Source organism: Phascolarctos cinereus, unplaced genomic scaffold (assembly GCF_003287225.1).
Source record: "Phascolarctos cinereus isolate Bilbo 61053 unplaced genomic scaffold, phaCin_HiC Scaffold_726;HRSCAF=1367, whole genome shotgun sequence".
Lineage (NCBI taxonomy): Eukaryota > Metazoa > Chordata > Mammalia > Diprotodontia > Phascolarctidae > Phascolarctos > Phascolarctos cinereus.
The window spans coordinates 409,335,851-409,354,287 of NW_027556098.1; the positions used below are offsets into that span (position 1 = coordinate 409,335,851).

General features: G+C 42.8%; 1 protein-coding gene across 1 annotated transcript; it reads left to right on the plus strand.

Annotated features, from left to right (window-relative positions):
- Positions 1–328: 328 nt before the first annotated feature.
- Positions 329–9,456, plus strand: LOC110204171 (cytochrome P450 2B4-like). The gene is made up of 9 exons (XM_020980465.2): positions 329–517; positions 3,815–3,977; positions 4,228–4,377; positions 4,797–4,957; positions 5,275–5,451; positions 5,811–5,952; positions 6,540–6,727; positions 7,703–7,844; positions 9,261–9,456. The coding sequence occupies exons 1-9, from the start codon at positions 344–346 to the stop codon at positions 9,440–9,442; spliced, it is 1,479 nt and encodes a 492-aa protein (XP_020836124.1). The 5' UTR covers positions 329–343; the 3' UTR covers positions 9,443–9,456.
- Positions 9,457–18,437: the final 8,981 nt, after the last annotated feature.

The following is an 18,437-nucleotide window of genomic DNA, read 5'->3' on the forward strand; positions in this document are numbered from 1 at the left end:
CAGACAGAGAGCAGAGACAGCAGCAGACAGTGTTCCAGAGCTGGGCAGGAACAGTGGCAGGTGCAGTGGGGGTGTGTTGGAGAGTCTCCAGAGACTTTTGGATGCTATTACAGGGGCATGCCTCGCATGCCATAGGCAGCAGGTGCAGGGCAGTGAGGTGAGGTCAGAGGACCAGGGAGGCACAGGGGAGGGCAGAGAGGTCACTTACCTGAGTGGGTTGGAGCTGCTATCACCGCAAGAGCCTATGTTAGGGTGGGGGGAGAGGGCGAGCTAGGGCGGGGCCTCCTTCCTGGAGTAGGCTTAAAGTCGTGGCAGGGGCACAAAGCCGAGCAAAGCTCGGGCCATGGATATCGGGTCGCTCCTTCTTCTGGCAACTCTCCTGGGGCTCCTGCTCCTCTTGGCCCGGGGTCCCGCTGCTTCACGGAAAGGCCGCCTCCCTCCAGGACCGCGACCCTTGCCTTTACTAGGAAACATTTTGCAGATGGATTGTCATGGTCTCCTGAAATCCTTTTTGGCGGTGAGGACCGGCAGAACTGTGCGGTTGGGCTTGCTTGGGTTCCTGTGAGCACTTGGAGGTGGCGTGATGCTGCCTGCCTCAGTTTCCCCAAGACCTCTCCATAATGAGAGATGAGCGAGCACTTTGAGATCAGTCACTGTAAAGGAAATAGGGAAGAGGCTAATGAACTTCGAGAGCTTTTTTCCTGAGGTCCCAGGGAAGTTTCCTCCCTAACCCCCTTATCTTGGAATAAGTGGTCTGAGATCACTCCCTGTGAGGGATTTCTGGGTCCCTCCTCAGCCCCCGTGGGGATGCTTTCCAAATCAGTTTCCTTCCTGGCTATTCTCTAGGAATAAGTGCTTTGAGATCACACATAATTGGAAATGTCGGGGAAAGTTTAGTAACGGTGGGAGGGAGGGGTAGGATTCTTTCTAGAGGGAGTGGACCCTCTAAAAGTGGGACAGTAGAGTGGGTAGAGAATGGGATGACTTATTTTTTGCCTCCTATTTGGATACAATTCCAAATTGCTCTCCAAAATGGTTGGATCAGTTCACAGTTGCACCAAATGTATTACTGTCTCAATTGTTCCACAACCCCACCACTTTGAGATCTATCATATAAAGTGGTATATGGGTATTTGAACTGATAGCCTGAAGAGTTTTTATTGGTGAGGGGGAGGGGAAGAGGAGAGTTCCATTAATTCCCTGCTTTTCCTCACCTCTGTTCCTCCTTCTTAAAACAAAATAGAAAGAAGTAAAAAACCATGGACTCAGTGTGATCTTTCAGAGGGAAGGGAAATCAGGTCCTAGGTTTCTCTGAGATTTTCAAGGGTGGGGTGGAGGGTATTTCCAGTACTGCCTGCCTCAGTTTTCCTCTGGGAAAAGAGGTAAAAAGGTGGGGTGAAGTTAGAAGTTTTTACCAGACCTCCAGCAGTGCCTTCCATAGGGATGGTCACTAGAGCTCTGTCTCTCCACCGCAACTCAGACTCCTTGTTAGGAGGATCCAGGAACAAGATTGTTTGAAGGGAAGGGTAGAGAGGGGAAAGGAGGCTTCAATTTCACTTTTTACCTTTCCTTGTATTGACGTTCTTAATATTTAATTATTTGGTTACATTTTGAGTTCCACATTACCTCCATCCTCCCTCCCTCTCAATCCCACATTAGAGAAGACCAACATTATATATGTGTATATATGTGCATATGTGTGTATATATGTGCATGCATATTATATATGTATATATATTTCTTACTTCCATATATCAGTTCTTTTTCTGCAGTTAGATAGCATTTTCCTTCATAAGTCCTTCATAACTGATGTGAATGATTATATTATTCATAATAGCTTAGTTACTGTTCAAGTAATATTGCTGTTACTGTATATAATGTTCTCTTGGTTCTGCTCATTTCACTCTGCATTATTTTGTGCAAGTCTTTTTGTGTTTTTTTGAAACTAACCTGCTCATCATTTCTTATAGCACAATAGTATTCCTTCATAACCATATACTGCAACTTACCCAGCCATTTCCCAACTGATGGGTATCCCCTCACTTTCCAGTGCTTTGCCACCACAAAGAGAGCTGCTATGAATATTTTAAAACCTGTAGATTCTTTTCTCTTTTCTCTGATCAACTTGGGGAAGCAGACCTAATAGTGGTATTGCTGGGTAAACACATTTTGTAACTCTTTGGATATAATTCCAAATTGCTCTCCAAAATGGTTGGATCAGTTCACAGTTGCACCAAATGTGTTACTGTTCCAGTTGTAACACATCCCCTCCAACATCTGTCATTTTCCCCTTCTATCCTTCTGGCCAATATGATAGCTATGAGATGGTACCTCAGAGTTGTTTTAATTTGCATTTCTTTAATCAATAATGAGAGAGCATTTTTTAATATGGCTACATATAACTTTGATTTCTTCCTCCAACAACTACCTGTTTATATAATTTGACCATTTATCAATGGGGGACTGATTCATGTTTTCATAATTTGGCTCAGCATTTGAGATATGAGGCCTTTATCTGAGAAACTGGCTATAAATCTCCCCTTCCCCTAATTTTCTGCTTTCCTTCAAATGTGGCTACATTGGTTTTATTTGTACAAAACCATTTTAAATTTAATGTAATAAAAATAATCTACTTTACATCCCACAATGCTCTCTATCTCATATATTCATGAATTCTTCCTGTATTCATAAATCTGATAGGTAATATATTCCAAGCTCTCCTAATTTGCTTATGATATTTCCTTTTAAGTCTAGGTCATGCATCCATTTTGACCTTATCTTGGTAAATGGTGTAAGACATTGGTCTACACCTAGTTTCTGCCAGATTGCTTTCCAGTTTTCCCAGCAATTTCTACCAAATAGTGAGTTCTTATCCCCAAAGCTTAGATCTCTACATTTATCAAACAGGACATTATTATAATCATTTACTAGTGTGTATTGTATGCCCACTTTATTCCACTGATCTACTATTCTATTTCTTGGGTGATATCAGATAGTTTTGATAATTACCACCTTAAAATATAGTTTAAGATCTGGCACTCCTTTTCTGTTGTTGTTTTTTTTTTTTACGTGAATCCCTTTGATTTTCTTGCCCTTTCATTCTTTCAAATGAATTTTATTTTTTCAAGTTCAATAATACAGTTTTTAATAATTTAATTGGGATGGCATTGAATAAATAGATTAATTTAGGTAGAATTGTCATTTTTATTATATTGGCTCTGCTCTGTCTCTCTTTCTTAACATCCCCTTCACTTCCTAAAGAAGTGAAGTCAAAGCAAATGGGAACACTTAACTATTAGAAGATGATATAATCTGCCAAGGATAGGAGAAAGGAAGATAATCCTGCCCTTTGAGCTACTCCTCCAGGAAGGCTTAGCAGATCATGAACAATTTCCTGGACTACCAGTGAAGCATTGGGCCAGACCCTGGGGGAGGAGAGGAATTTCTCTGCCTCTGATGCTGAATTGCCAGGGTGAGATGGGGGTGGGGGGGTGGTTCTAGGTATAGCCTCAGAAGCATAGAAAATTAGAGCTGGAAGGGTTTTTAGAACATAGAATGTCAGACTTAGAGAGGCCTTTTAAATGTAGATCATAGAATATCAGAATTGGAAGAGACCTTGGAATACAGAATGTCAAGAGTTGGGAGGGATCTTAAGACATGGAATGCTAGGAGAGACCTTAGAACATAGAACATTAAAAGTCAGAGCTAAAAGGGACCCTTCTACACCTTCTAATTCAAATATATCCCTCTCCAGTATACAGAGGGGAATGCATTGTGCCAACTGGGATCTAATAGGGTGGGGCTTTTCCCATAGCTTCGGGACAAGTATGGGGATGTATTTACCATCTTCCTGGGCTCCCGACCTGTGGTTGTACTATGTGGGACTGAGGCCGTGAAGGAGGCTCTGGTGGAGAAGGCTGAAGAGTTCAGTGGCCGAGCACCCGTTGCTATGGTTGATTCAGTTCTCCAGGGGCAGGGTGAGTGGGCCATGCCATGGCAGGGGTTGGGGAAGGGTGACAAGGTGGTGGTAAGGCTCGAGGAAGGAGGGACTTCACACTCTGAGGATCAGAGAAGGAGACAGGTAAGAGCTGAAGATAAAGAGAGGAGGATCAGGGTGGACAGAGGAGACAGATTAGAATGTAGAGGAATAAGAAGACAAGGGAAGAGAGATTTGAGGAATGAAGGATGTGAGTAGACAGGGTCCAAACCCAATCCCTTTTCCTTTAGGGGTTGTCTTTGCCAATGGTGAAACGTGGAAGACTTTGCGCCGATTCTCCCTGGCCACTCTTCGAGATTTTGGGATGGGGAAGAGAACCATTGAAGAACGGATCCAAGAGGAGGCCCAGTGTCTGGTTGAGGAGCTGCAGAAATCCAAGGGTGAGAAAAAGGATGTAGACCCAATTAGAAATGGAGATCAAAACAGCCCAAGAGACACATCAAGAAAGAGAAGTATACAGAGAGATATACTGAGAGGAATACAGATAGGTCCAGAGACAGAAGTTGAGAAAGGGAATAAACAGAATCTGACCACCAGGGTGGCATAAAGGATTGGGGCTAAACCCTGGGGGTGGGAAGGAACTTCCTTTCCCCAGATGCTGAGTTGGGGGGAAGTGGTGGTTGTTGTTGGTACAATCTTAGAGGCATAGTAATTATACAAAGGTAGAAACATGGAACCAGAGAGAAACAAAGAAGCAGAAATCCTGAAGACACGGAAGCTTCCCACTGACCTCCTGAGCTTCTTCTCTGCACTCCTCCCTTATTCCTTCCACTCCTTTTCCATTGTCTCCTTTCCCTAGGAGCCCTGTTGGACCCCACCTTCCTCTTCCACTCCATCACGGCCAACATCATCTGCTCCATTGTGTTTGGTCAACGCTTCTCCTATCATGATAAACAGTTCCAGGACGTGCTGAACAAGTTCAATGACACATTTACACTTACAAGCAGTCTCTGGGGCCAGGTGGGGTGTTGGACTACAGGAATAGGGTGGCACTGGGAGAGAGAGAAGGAAAGGAGGACACAGAAGAATAGAGGGCATTGGAGGACCTCAGAGCACAGGGACACAGGGAGGGGAGGACACAGGGAAAGGAAGCAGGAAAATAGATGGTAGGGACATAGGAAGGAGTGGGCAGAAAGAAATAGGGAGGGGGAGGACACAGGGAGCAGGCACATTAGAGGAGGGACAGAAAGAGGGTGGCCCAGGCTTGGAGGAATGCTGGTGCCTGTGGAAGTCAGGGGACTCATCCTATTCTCTCTTTTTCCCTTCCTCCACATCAGATCTTTGAGCTGTTTTCAGGTTTCCTAAAGTTCTTTCCTGGTCCCCATCGGCGTGCCCACAACAACCTGACATTCATCAGTGCATTCATTGCTGAAAATGTGGAGAAGCACAAAGAGAGCCTGGACCCCAGTGCCCCCCGAGACTTTATTGATGCGTACTTGCTCCGTATGGAGAAGGTGGGCAATCAATCCCTCACCTCCAAGTACTGCCACTGTGTGTGTGTGTGTGTGTGTGTGTGTGTGTGTGTGTAGATAGCAAAGAGAGCCCAAGAGCCAGAAAGAGGTAGAAATAGAGGATGAGGATGGAGGGAGATAAAGGAAGAGAATATAGTTACAGGGACAGAAGGAGGAGACAAAAAGAGAAAAAAGGTGGGGAGAGACAGAGACCAAGATGGAGGGATTTAGAGAGAGGGAGCCTCAGTGATAGAGGGGAAGAGATAGGGAGATTCAGACATATGAAAGGAGAGACTCTGAGGATAACCTATGGCATTCTTCATCTTTATCTTTCTCCCTGCCTTCCTCCTCCTTTTCCCTAGGAAAAGGGAATCGCTAACACTAAATTCCACTACAGAAACCTCATCATGACTGTCATGTCACTGTTCTTTGCGGGCACGGAGACAACCAGCACCACCTTGCGCTATGCCTGCCTCCTGCTCCTCAAGTACCCCTGGGTGGCAGGTGGGTAAATACAGCAGCTCCAGGGAGTGAGTCTTATGCCCAGAGATTGGAGCGTTCGCTAGGCTTTGAGTGGAGGTGGAGGTCAGGTGGAGGGAGGAAGCCTGTTATAGTTAGTATCAAGACGACAGACCAGAAAGAAGTTTTCTTCAGCCTCAGTTCCTAAGCCCCCATCTCTGGCAAAGGACTCTGAGAAATGACTCAAAGGGTAAGGGACATCTATCTATATATACATACATATACACACACACACACACACACACACACACACACACATACATGTAGTAGCTTTCCCTGTTTCCTCCTGTGGATAATTTTCAACAATTCAAACTCTCCCATGGGAAGCTGTCTGCCAAGGATTCCTCACAGCTATTCTGGCTTCCATCTAAATGGATAAGTTCACTCAGTTATTTAAAAGATACACACATATACCTGCACATATGATATGCGTATACACACTTACACCTATATATACACAATATATGTATGTATGTGTGTGTATGTGTGTGTATGTATGTATGTATATGGGATTTTTCCTTTCTGAGGCACTTCCTGTGAATTGGGTTTATATGTCCTTTCCTCTTCCCCAGAGAAAGTCCAAGAAGAGATTGACCATGTGATTGGGAGGAACTGTCTTCCAGACCTCAAAGATCGAGCCAAAATGCCCTACACAGATGCTGTCATCCATGAGACCCAGAGATTCAGTGACCTTCTCCCTATGGCTGTGCCCCATTGTGTGACCCAGGACACCTCCTTCAGGGGCTACCTCCTTCCCAAGGTGAGAGCAATAGCGTTCCCAGGATCTTTTGAGCCATTCACTTCTAACTCATGTAAAGGAGCTCAGGATCCCATAGAACCCATGACTAGATGACTCCATCCTAGAACAAAGAAAGTCAAACCTGGAAGAGCAGTTGGAACACAGAAAATAGAGTTCTAAGAGCTCTCATAACATAGAACATAAAATGCCAAGCCAAAAGGAAAGTTAGAACAAAGAAAGAGAATGCCAGAATTTGGAAGGTTGTTAAATTATTGAGTAAAGATTTCCAGAGTTAGAAAGAATATTGAAAATAGAATGCTGCCATTCTAAGAACTCATAAAGAAGAAAATGAGTGTTGACACTGATGGGGACCCTGGAGATCTATTGCAAGGCACTTATTTTATAGAGGAAGAAACCGAAGTCTAGAGAGAATAAAATTTTAAGAATAAAATGATATCCACTTTAAAATAGGTTTCTCTCATTGATCTACTATATATATTGAACATATGTCACCAGAAGAGCCAGACTCAGAATATGTGTGTTAAACAAAAAATACTAGAAGGTTAAATAGAGCAGAATCTAGTGACACAGATATTACCTCTCTATGCCTTAGTTTCCTCATCTCCATGATAGGATTGCTGGATTAGATAAACTCCATGCCTGTGCCAACTTCAAACTTTGTTGGTCTGTGGAAACTGATGGGCAGTCTTCTTGCCCCTCCCTCATTCCCCGAGGGTCTAAGCTCTGCTGTGTGTCAGGGTGATCTGGTCTCCTGGTGCCTACGATGACTTGAGGCTTGGCCCAGCATCTCTGCAAATCTCAACCCTCATGTGTCCTTGGCTCTAGGCCAAGATACATCTACCTTGCCTCAGCATGGCTCTGCTTGCCCAGGTTATGACCTGGCCCTGGAGAGCCTTGATGGTCTGTTCTCGGGTGATGGGGAAGATGTAGTGGAGCTCACTTTCTACTTCTGATGACACCCTTTTCTCATGGCAGGGCACTGAAGTGTACCCTGCCCTGAGCACAGCCCTGCATGATCCCAGGTACTTTGAGAAACCTCATGCCTTTGACCCCAACCATTTCTTGGATGCTCAGGGATCTCTGAAGAAGAGTGAGGCCTTTATTCCCTTCTCTTCAGGTAAGTACTGTCCCCAGGGCCCATAGAGACTCTCTTGGGGACCCTCTGCTCAAGTGCCAGTTAAAGACAACCAACCCTGCGCTGTCTCTGTCTCTAGGCTGTCACTTCAGGCTGACCTGGAAGCCTAGGGGCCATTGGGAAAGATGGGGGATATTGGATAAATGAACCCCAAGGCCCACAGATGTCTCCTCCATATGTATGCATTTATATACAAATACAATATAATGCATTATCACATGACATAAACACATCTCTTTATATTTATCTTCCTTTATCAATCCAACTTGATCATATCTCTATCAGCAAAGCAGAATTACTGTAGCTCAAAAGAAATATGAGGTGCACAGTTAGACACTTCCATTCCAAGTGTTCATATGGACTATTTGTGACCTCTGGTAGAGCCTTCCAAGCACTTCTTGGTTGGATCAGCCACAGTCAGACACACTGTACCTTGACCCCAACATAGTGATGTCATTTTAGTCCTCTTCAAGCATGAAAGATAATAATCAAACCAAACCTTTATCAAGGTTTATCAAAAGCAGAATTTGGGTTTTTTTTTTATTTTTAGGCAATTGGGATTGAGTGACTTGCCCAAGGTCACACAGCTAGTAAGTGTCAAGTGTTTGATCTGAGGCTGGATTTGAACTCAGGTCCTCCTGATTTCAAGGCTGGTGATCTATCCACTGTGCCCCCTAGCTGCCCTAAAGGCAGAATTTTGCAAAGGAAACAATATCTCTTTTTTTCCCTCCATTGATCTTCACCCAAATGCCCTCCACCCTGCTTCTCTACTTTATTTCCTGAATGTTATCACATGAATTTACCTTCTTAATATATAATGCCCCTCTGTTGCCTCTTCTGTTCCTTTGGAATATGATTCACCCCATCCTTCTAATGTCATGTTTTTAGCCATACATTCCATCTCTCCAAGCCTTAGTGTACCCATGAGATAAGATTTTGCCTCTTTGCATTGGGATCTCTGGTTCCTTCTGTTTCTTTCTCATCCATGGTGGATTAGTACATAGACACCAGAGGCAATGGATTTGTTGCTGGCGCAAGTCTCAGTCCCCTCATTTTCCCCCAGAGTAATGCTGGGTAAGCCATTTCCTTTCTCTCACCCTCAGTTTCTTCATGTATAAATGAGGTACTTGAGCCAGATGACCTCTAAGGTCCCTTCCAGCTACAGAACTGTGATCGTGAATCATTTCACTTCCCTGGGTCTCTTGGGCTTGGACTACACAGCTGCTGAGGTCATTCTCGCTCTCACACTGTGATCCTGTGGGAATTGTGGGAAAACATTTATGTTACTGCTCTCACCTGGTGTACATGAAGGAAGGATTTTGTGCACTTCCAAGATGGTCCTTGGGAGGTGGGGTCTCCTTGGCATGGCCTCCATGACACTCCTCTCTGTACCCTCAGGAAAGCGAACATGCCTGGGTGAGGGCATTGCCCGGATGGAACTTTTCCTCTTCTTCACCACCATCCTACAGAATTTCTCCCTGAGCTCCTCCATGCATCCTGATAGCATTGATCTCACTCCAAGGGTGAGTGGAGTGGGCAATGTGCCTCCCATCTACCAGCTTCGATTCCACCCTCGCTGAAGCTCACTTCATGGCCGAGGCTTGGAGAAGTAGCCATTGGGGTAACCTCCTATCATCATTAAACAGACTATCCCAGAGGTCAATGAGTCTGAGAAGAGAGTGGAGGGGACATAGCACCACTTACCACAGTCAAATGAAGGAAACTTGAGTAGAAAGGGGGATAGAAATAGTTCCTTATCAATAAAATGAGTGGGTTACCTCTGAAGTCCCTTCCAAATCTTGATCAGTAATGATTCTATGTTTCTGGGAAGTGACCTGAAGTTCTTCCTATCCTCAAGGTTCCTCCTATAGTCTAACCTCCTTCTTGCATGCTGCATATTGAGCCTATCTCATAAGAGGGAGTCAGAACCATCCTTGGTGCTCTTGTGTCTAAACTGGGTGATCATGAAACCTCCATCCCAAGAGAGGGAATCAAACCATATGATGGCAAAGCTAATAGAGTGTTGGATTTGGAGTCAGGAAGACCTGGCTTCATCTCCTTCCTGTGACATTGACTTGCTGAGCTTTGCAACCAGAGAGAAATCCCTTTAATTTTTGTGCCTCTGCAAAAGGAAGATAACAATATTACTGGTACCAATCTTACAGGGATGTTCTGAAACTCAACTGAGATTATGCATGAAAAGCATCATGATTTTTTAAAAATGGGACCTTTGATTTTATGGATGGTGGGAATACGTGATACAGCCCTCAGGTCTACATCTGCTTTTAGCAAATGGACTTGGGTAGTTGCAGGAGCAACCTTAGCTACAGTGATTTGTCCTGTGTGACCCTGCCAGGATGGTCAGAGATGCACCTTGAACACAGGTCTTCTGGTCTCTGAGGCCAGGTCTGTACCCATTCTGCTAGTCAGCCTCTCAGAGTGCTATGTAAACTTCAGATTTTAGATATTCTAGGTCAGAAGGGACCTTGGAAGGTAGAATGCTGGAGGGTTTTCTGTTCATGGGGGGGGCCCTTCAGAAATGACCTAGTCCAATCTACTCCATTTTGATTCACTTCTTTATTTTAAGAAATGATTATTAAGCACCTACTGTATGCACAGCAATATGCTAGGCACTGAGTATACAAAGATGATTGCTCTTTTCCATGCTGTACTCTTCAAATAAAGCATTTAAAAATGTAATTGACAGCTTTTGGTTTTATATCCTAGTAATTTCTGAATATCATCGCCCTTCCCCTGCTCCCATGAACCTTTCCTTGTAACAAAGGAAAACAGTTAAGCAAAATCAAGAGACACAAAGATCACGTCTGTGACATTCCACACCAAAGGCCCTCTGATTTTCCCAGGAAATGAGAGTGGTGCATGATCTCATTTCCTCTCCAGGAGGTAAAGTGGGGCAGTGGGAAGAACCTTGGTTCTGGAGTCAGAGGCCCTGGGTTTGAATCTGACCTCTGATATCTGCTGCGTAGGTGACCATTTCACTTTTTTAGGCTTCAGTTTCCTCATCTGTAAAATAAGGGGGGTGGACCAGATGGGACTTAAGGTCATTTTCAGCTCTAGGTCTATGATCCCAATATATGGAATCTATGATCCTGCATTTTCAAGAAATGGGGAAACAAGACCAGGAAGGGAAAGGAATCTACTTGTTTAAGATCACTCAGTAGCCTTGGGGGTGGGGCAGAATCAAGGCAAGAGGCTGGATCTTCTGACTTCCAGCTCCAGGTATCTCCTATCTCTCAGGGCAGAGACCCTGGGTATCCCTGTCCCCCTTCTACAGCTTTAAGTCCCTGAAGAAGCTTAACCAAATTTCTATCCCTGCTTCTCCATGTACCATCTTGGCATCCACCTTCTTGGTCCTTGCTATGAGACTGAGCTATGGGATGGGGCTGTGCTATGTTTCTCTGGGCTCCCACCCAGGTAGATTCCTGAACTCCACTTTTTGAAATCTTAACAACGAACTTCTTCCATGGAACTGGTGGGCTGACGAGGGAGGGGAAGGAGGAGAAAAGAAGCCAGGAAAAATGTTTCCAACCGATGTACCAAGCTCAATCATGATTCTGAATTGCTTGGAAGGGTATGCTGTTTTTGAAGCCAAGTTGGACAGAAACAACAATTGTTCTCAGTCAGGATGGGTGTGGGAGCTCCCCAGGGCAAGGCTGAGTCTCTCCTTTAGATTGGGTTCTCTTCATAGGCTGTTTCTTTCCTTCTCCAACTCTAGCACAACAGAATCCTACTCCAGATCTACTTATCACCTCTGCTTCCACTGTGCTGGCTGGAATGTTGGTGCTATAATTAACAAACTTGTATTCATCTTCCATTTTGTTGTTTCTCACCCCATCTTCTGCTACTGACTGAGCCTTTGCTCCAACCTGGTTACCTTTTCCTGTACTTTTTCTACTTTCATTCCTAACCCATGACTCATTGGTCATGGTGGGAGAGTTGGAATTTCTCTTGCTCCCCATTGCCACTTCCAGGTTCTCCCTCTACTGTCAGTACTCAGTAACCTCTCCTTCTTTGAAGTTCATTCAATCCATATTTATCACCCAATCAAAATCCTGGTGGCTGTTGTCTACTGGCTCTCAGGAATTCTTCTTCCTTCCTCAGTGAGTTGAGTCCTGGCTTACTGTCTGTCTCTCCTCCCCAAGTCCTGCCCTCCTACTAGAGAATCTCGGCATACATATTAATGTTCCATCAAACACTAACTTCCTAGTTCTTCAGTCTGCTCAGCTATATGGATAGATGGTTATACCTTGATCTATCCATCACCTACAATTGTGGGTCGTTCACTTTCACAGAGTTCAAGAACTCTGAATTCCTTTATCTGTTGATAATTTTTATCATTCTATCTTTCCTTTTGCCTTTTCTGCCTCATGACCTCTATCCCTGTTCTTCATCCTTACCTTGACTTCCAATCCTAGCACTCCTCAGTTCCTTCCCAGACCATCTCCACATTCCCCCACCCTCCCCACTTCATCATGGTTTTCTACCTTTCCTATCTTGACCCCTTGGTGAAAAAAACTTAAACTCTACACTATTTCTTGCACTTGAATCCTTTGCCTTCTTATCCTGTTGTTGAGCATGTCTTGACAAACCCTAGCTTTGGATTATACAATCTTATGCCTTCTTTCCTACTCATGTGCTGCTGAACAGAGCCAGAGAAAATCACAAAATTGTGTTGACTGGGTTCACTACAAATTTGTTAGATAATCTGAAATGAGCCCTCACGGAGGCAACACCTGTGACACCTGACCAATTTACTCTTCAGCTCACCACAGTGACTACTCCAAGCCTTTTCATCCTTTCTCAAGCCTCCCATGGGTCACCTTCCCTTCTCTTACCTGAGGATGTTGCCTCATAAAACTTCATAGAATTCTTTCTCTCCTCTTCCTCATCTCACATTGCTTAGATGTCTTCCCTCACTATCTTTTCCTTCTCCCTTGCCTCACATGAAGAGATGGTCCTACTCCTTGCCAAAGCACCTTCCTTTTCATCCTATTCCATCTCATATTCTTTAGCAGGTTGCCACCTCTATCGTCACATTTTCTTTCTAACCACCTGTGTCTTTCAATCTATTTGCTGCTTCTCTGCTACCTATATTCATCTCTCCTCCATTTTTCTGAGTTAATTTAAATTTTAATTATGTTGTGGTTTTGTTTTAAATTTTTTTATTTTAGACAAAAGCTAAAATTTAAATACATAACAAGAAAAGAGAAGGAAACATCATAAACTTAAATATAAAATAAGAAAAGAAAAAAAAATGTCATGTGCACAGCCAGAACATAGGAGAGGATTAAAAATTTCATTTCAAGAAAGCCTATATGTTAAATATTGTGTTATATTGAAAGCTGTCCATCTTTTCTTTGCTTCCTTGTAGGTTTTCTTTTGTTCTCTGCTGTACACTTTTTCTTTTTCCCCTCTTCCTCCCCACTACCCATCACCCCAAGGCTATAATTAAGCATGGGCATATTTTTATATATATATATATATATATATATATATATATATATATATATATATATATACATGTATACATATATACACATACATACATATATACATACATGCATGCACAAAACATATACTTTCCCTAAGAGATTCTACTCCTAATCTTTGTTTTTATGATTGTGTATATCTCTTTTTTCTTATCTCTCCTAACTCTTCTACTTTACTTCTTCCTGTTACCTTACTCTTCTATTACTTAACCTATACCCACTTCAACAATCCCTCCCTTATCCTCCCATTTCCCTAAATCTAAGACCCCTTCCATATCCTCCTTTTAACCTATTCCCTTACCTCCCCTCTAAAGAGCCCTCCTTTATCCTCCCCCCCATCCCCTTAGCATTTTATTTCTTTCTAAATTTAGAAGACTTTTATACTCTTCTAAATATATATGTATTTCCCCCTCTTAAACCCATTCCCGATGAAAGTAGGTTTCCAGAACCAGCAGCTCTTCTCCCCCATCTAATTCCTCTGTATTGATTCTTCCTCTTGCACCTCATTTGTAATAGATAATTACTCTTTTAGCTGTTCTTGAATGGTTTTACTTTGTGAAGTCACATCATCCTCAGGAACACCCAAAATCTTTCTTATAAATTACCTAATTACTAGTAACGATCTTAGACATAGGCCTTACATTTTCGATACATAAAAGGTAAACATTCTCTCCTTATTTAGTCCCTTGTAAGTGGTCATTGGTATGTACCTTATATTTCTCTTGGCTCTTGTCTGTGAAGTCTTCTATTGATTTCATGGTTGGTTTGTTTTTTTTAACAAAATCCTGAAAGTTGACCAACTGTCCATTTTTTTCTATTCAGAATTTCGTTTAGCTTTGCTGGATATGATACTTTTGGCCAGAAACCCAGTTCTTTTGCTCTTCAGTACACAGTGTTCCAAGCCCTTTTAGTTCCAAGACCTTTTAGTGTCGCCACTGGTAGGTCTCGTGTGTTTCTAATTGTGGTACCGCCATATGTAAATTGTTTTTTTTTAATTCTTGTTGCTTGTAATATTTTGTCCTTGATCCAGGGGTTTTGAAATTTGACTATGATATTCCTGTGAGTTTTTCTTTCAAGATCTCTTTTAGGTGGTGACGTGTGGATTTTTTCTATTTCTACTTTCCCCTCTTTTTCTAATGCTTCAGGACAATTTAATTATTTCTTGTATTATTGTGTCAAGATTCTTTTTTTTTATCAGAACTTTCAGATAGTCCAATTATTTTTATGTTTTCTCTTCTTGATCTGTTCTGTAGATGCACTGCTTTTCTTATGAGATCTTTCACTTTCTCTTCTATTTTTTCATTCTTTATATTTTGTTTTTTTATTTCTTCACCTCTTATAACTTAGCTGGCTTCCCCTTGCCCAATTATGATTTTCAAGGAGTTGTTCCTTAAGATTCTGGATCTCTTTTTCTAATTGGTTGGCTTTCTTTTCATAATTTCATTGTTTTTCTTGGCTTATTCTTATTTTTCTTTTTAGTTTTTCCTCAATCTCTCATTTGATTTTTAAAGTCTTTTTAAAGTTCTTCAATGAATTCTTTTTGGGCAGGTCACCATTTGACATTTCTCTTTGGGGTAGAAGAGGATTTCTTTTCTTCAGTATCCTCCTCTGAGGATGAACCCCAATCTAGCTCTCTGGGGTTGGATTCTTTCTCCTTTGCCTGTGCATTTTTTGTATTAATTAGTTTTTATAATCACCTCTAGTCCTGGGGTATGGGGGGTGGTGCCTCTGATCCTCTTCAGTTCTCCCTTCTGACCTTCAACTCAAGCCAAGTCCTCCAGCCTCTAGTAAGTGCCCACAGCCAGCAGAGTCCCACCCCACTGCAGGTGCACTCACCAGCATGTGCTGGTTCCTTCTTGCCCCCACAGCATCTTTGCAGCACAACTAGGTTGTTTGTCAGCAGAAGTTCTCTAGATCTTTCCCAGGTCAGATGCCCAATTCCCCTCACTGTCCCAGGGTAAAAGTTCCTGTGGCTGGGGCAGAGGAAGCCTCCCAAATCAGCTACCCCCAGGGATTGCAGCTGGTTGTTAAACTGGATCCTAGCCTGGAGGTGTTTACTCTTCACAGGATGGAAATCTCATCCTGGGATTTTTCTTCAGATCTTCTCCAATTGTCCCAGGAGGACCCCTGTTCTGCCCCCTACTCTTATTTGTTTTCACAGTTCTATGTTGGCTCAGAGGCAATATTTTATCTCTTTCATGGAGGAAAATCTTGAGAGCTTGACATTTTCTCACATAGCTTTTCCCAACCCACCGATTTGTTTTTTTCAGAAGAGGAAATGGAGGCCTAAAGAAGTCAAATGACTTGCCTAAGGTGACATAGGTTATATGGTGCAGAAGCAGCATTTGAACTCAGGTGATCTGACTCCAGATCTAATATTCTTTCCACAACTCCACATTGATTAAATCACAGGACATTGAAATAACAAAGGGACAAAGCGGTTCTTCATGACAGCCCTGGGAGAAAGGTCATGTTAAGGAAAGCTCTTTCCATATTCTAGAAGGAAAAATGGAGACTCAGACAAATCATTTGCTCAAGGGCATCACTTAAAGCTAGTGAGTGTCATCCAGGCTATAAACGCTCAAGCTCCTGCTTCCAAGATCAGCAAACCTCTATCACCCCAGCCCACAAGGACCACCAGACCTTTCACTCCACCCAGAATCCAAGAAAAAAAGAGTTGGAAGAATCTCAGTCACCAACCTTTTTTGCCTATACAAGAATCCACTGGACAGTGTTGCCTCAAGTGGCCATCTAGCCTCTTTAAGCATGAGAGAGCAACCTCTTTCCCTAGGCAGCCCATGCTTCTTTTGGCCAGTGTTAATGATTAGAAACTTTTTCCTTACCTCAGTCCTAAATCATCATCATCATCATCATCTTCTTCTTCTTCTTCTTCTTCTTCTTCTTCTTCTTCTTCTTCTTCTTCTTCTTCTTCTTCTTCGGCTAGGCAATGGGGTTAAGTGATTTGCCCAGGGTCACACAGCTAGTAAGTGTTATGTGTCTGAGAATGGATTTAAACTCAGGTCCTCCTGAATCCAGGGCTGGTGCTCTGTCCACTGTGCCACCTAGCTGTCCCCTAAATCTACTTCTTTATAACCCATTCACCCATTCCTCTTGGTTCTGCTCTTTACAGCCAAGCAGAACATCTCTTTCCACATGACAGCTTTTCAGATTCTTGAATGTACCTGTCATGTTGTCCATGCCCCACCATTTTCTCTTCTTCAGGCTAAATATTTCTAATTCCTTCAAACAATCTTCTTATGATAATAAGAATTAATGAACATTTGTACAACACTTTACATATATTATCTCATATTGTTATTATCATCCTTATTTTACAGATGAGGAAACGGAGGCAGACAGAGGTTAAGTGATTTGCCCAGGGCCTCACAGCTACTAAGTGTCTGAGGCTGAATTTGAACTTGAGTTTTCCAGGACCCCAAGTCTAATGCTCTCTCTACTGCAGCACAAGGTCACTAGATCCCTATCCATCCTCCTATGCATGCTTTCCAGTTTGTGCTTGTTTTTCTTACTGTGTGATAAGAGAGGAGTACCCATGATCTGGACTAGCAAGGGCAGGCGGAGGAGAGTCCTTCAGAACTATTGAGTCCTATGGTCTGCCCATTAAGCCTGGGACACTTCCCTTGTTACCTCACTTTAAGTTAATATTGATTTCTATCACTGGTGAACATTTTAGATCAACAGTGCTTTCCGGAAACCTCTTCAATTATTTTGTGGGCATCTCTTTCTAAGACTTGAAGGTGAAGATGTAAGCGCGCTGCCACCTCCGCTGGGAATAGCTGTGTGACACTAGTGACCCATCACTCAGCCAGCTGTGAATCCATCACGATGCTCCAGCTTGTCCACAAGGACACCAAGACAGACTTGGTCAAGTGCTTGGCTGAAGTCAATATCTATGATGTAGCAGCCTAGCTGGCTTCTTTTGGTCCTGATTTATGATTTCACAGTTGGGGGAAGAGCTGCCTGGGGACTCTTAGAGTCCTTCAGGATACATGTCAATGGCAGTAGGGGAACCTGAATCTTCCTGTCTTCAAGGCTGGCCTTTTATGCACCTTGCCATGATATCTCTTTCTCATCTGTTGATTCTGTCAAAGGGAAATGGAGTGAGTATGGGCTGATCTCTTGTGGATGAAGCCACTGGGGCTCACTGCTTCCCTTTCCAAATTAACACTCACAAACCATCCCTTTAATAATGGGTTTTAGAATTTTTCCAGCAATCAAAGTCAAGCTCATTCTCATTTTGTTTTGAAGACCCTAACCTCTTTGTATTAAAACAAAACAAAATAAAACCAGGGACAATATGGGCTCTTTTTCTGTCCATGGCTACCTCTCTTGATCTCTAAGACCTACAAAGTGGCGTTGCCAGCATGTCAGTGATCTCATTCAGCAGTCCCAGAGAAGAGTTCGTGTGCAGGATTTGTGACTTGAGTTTGTTTAGAGCAAGAACAATGTTCTGTTTTAAGGTACTACCTCACACTTCTTGGATAGGCTAATATGACAGAAAGGAAAATAATAAATATTAGAGGCATCTGAGAAAATTGGAACACTAATGTACTGTGGGTGGAGTTGTGAACTGATCCAACCATTCTGGAGAGCAATTTGGCACTATGTCCAAAGGACAACCAAACTGTCATACCCTTTGATCCAACAATACCACTACTAGGTCTGTATTCCACAGAGATGAAAAAGGGAAGAGCACCTATTTGTAGAAAAACGTTTATAGCAGCTTTTTTTGCAGTGACAAAGAACGGGAAGCTTAGGAAATTGCCTCAGTTGGAAAGCATTGGAAATTGCCCATTAACTGGGGAATGGCTGAAGTAGTTGTGGTATGTGATTACAATGGAATATTATTATGCTATAAGAAATGATGAGCAGGGTGATTTCAGAAAAAGCTGGAAAGATTTACATAAAATGATGCAAAGTGGAGTGAGCAGAACCAAGAGAACATTGTACAAAGTAACAACAATTTTGCAAGTGGATCAATTGTGAATGACTAGCTATTCTCAGCAATACCATAATACAAGACAATTCCAAAGGACTCATGATA

Coding starts and splice junctions, on each gene's coding strand:
- LOC110204171 (XM_020980465.2), top strand. CDS start 344: ATGGATATCGGGTCGCTCCTTCTTCTGGCAACTCTCCTGGGGCTCCTG. Junction 4,378..4,796: donor GGAGCTGCAGAAATCCAAGG/GTGAGAAAAAGG, acceptor TCCTTTCCCTAG/GAGCCCTGTTGGACCCCACC. Junction 5,452..5,810: donor ACTTGCTCCGTATGGAGAAG/GTGGGCAATCAA, acceptor CCTTTTCCCTAG/GAAAAGGGAATCGCTAACAC.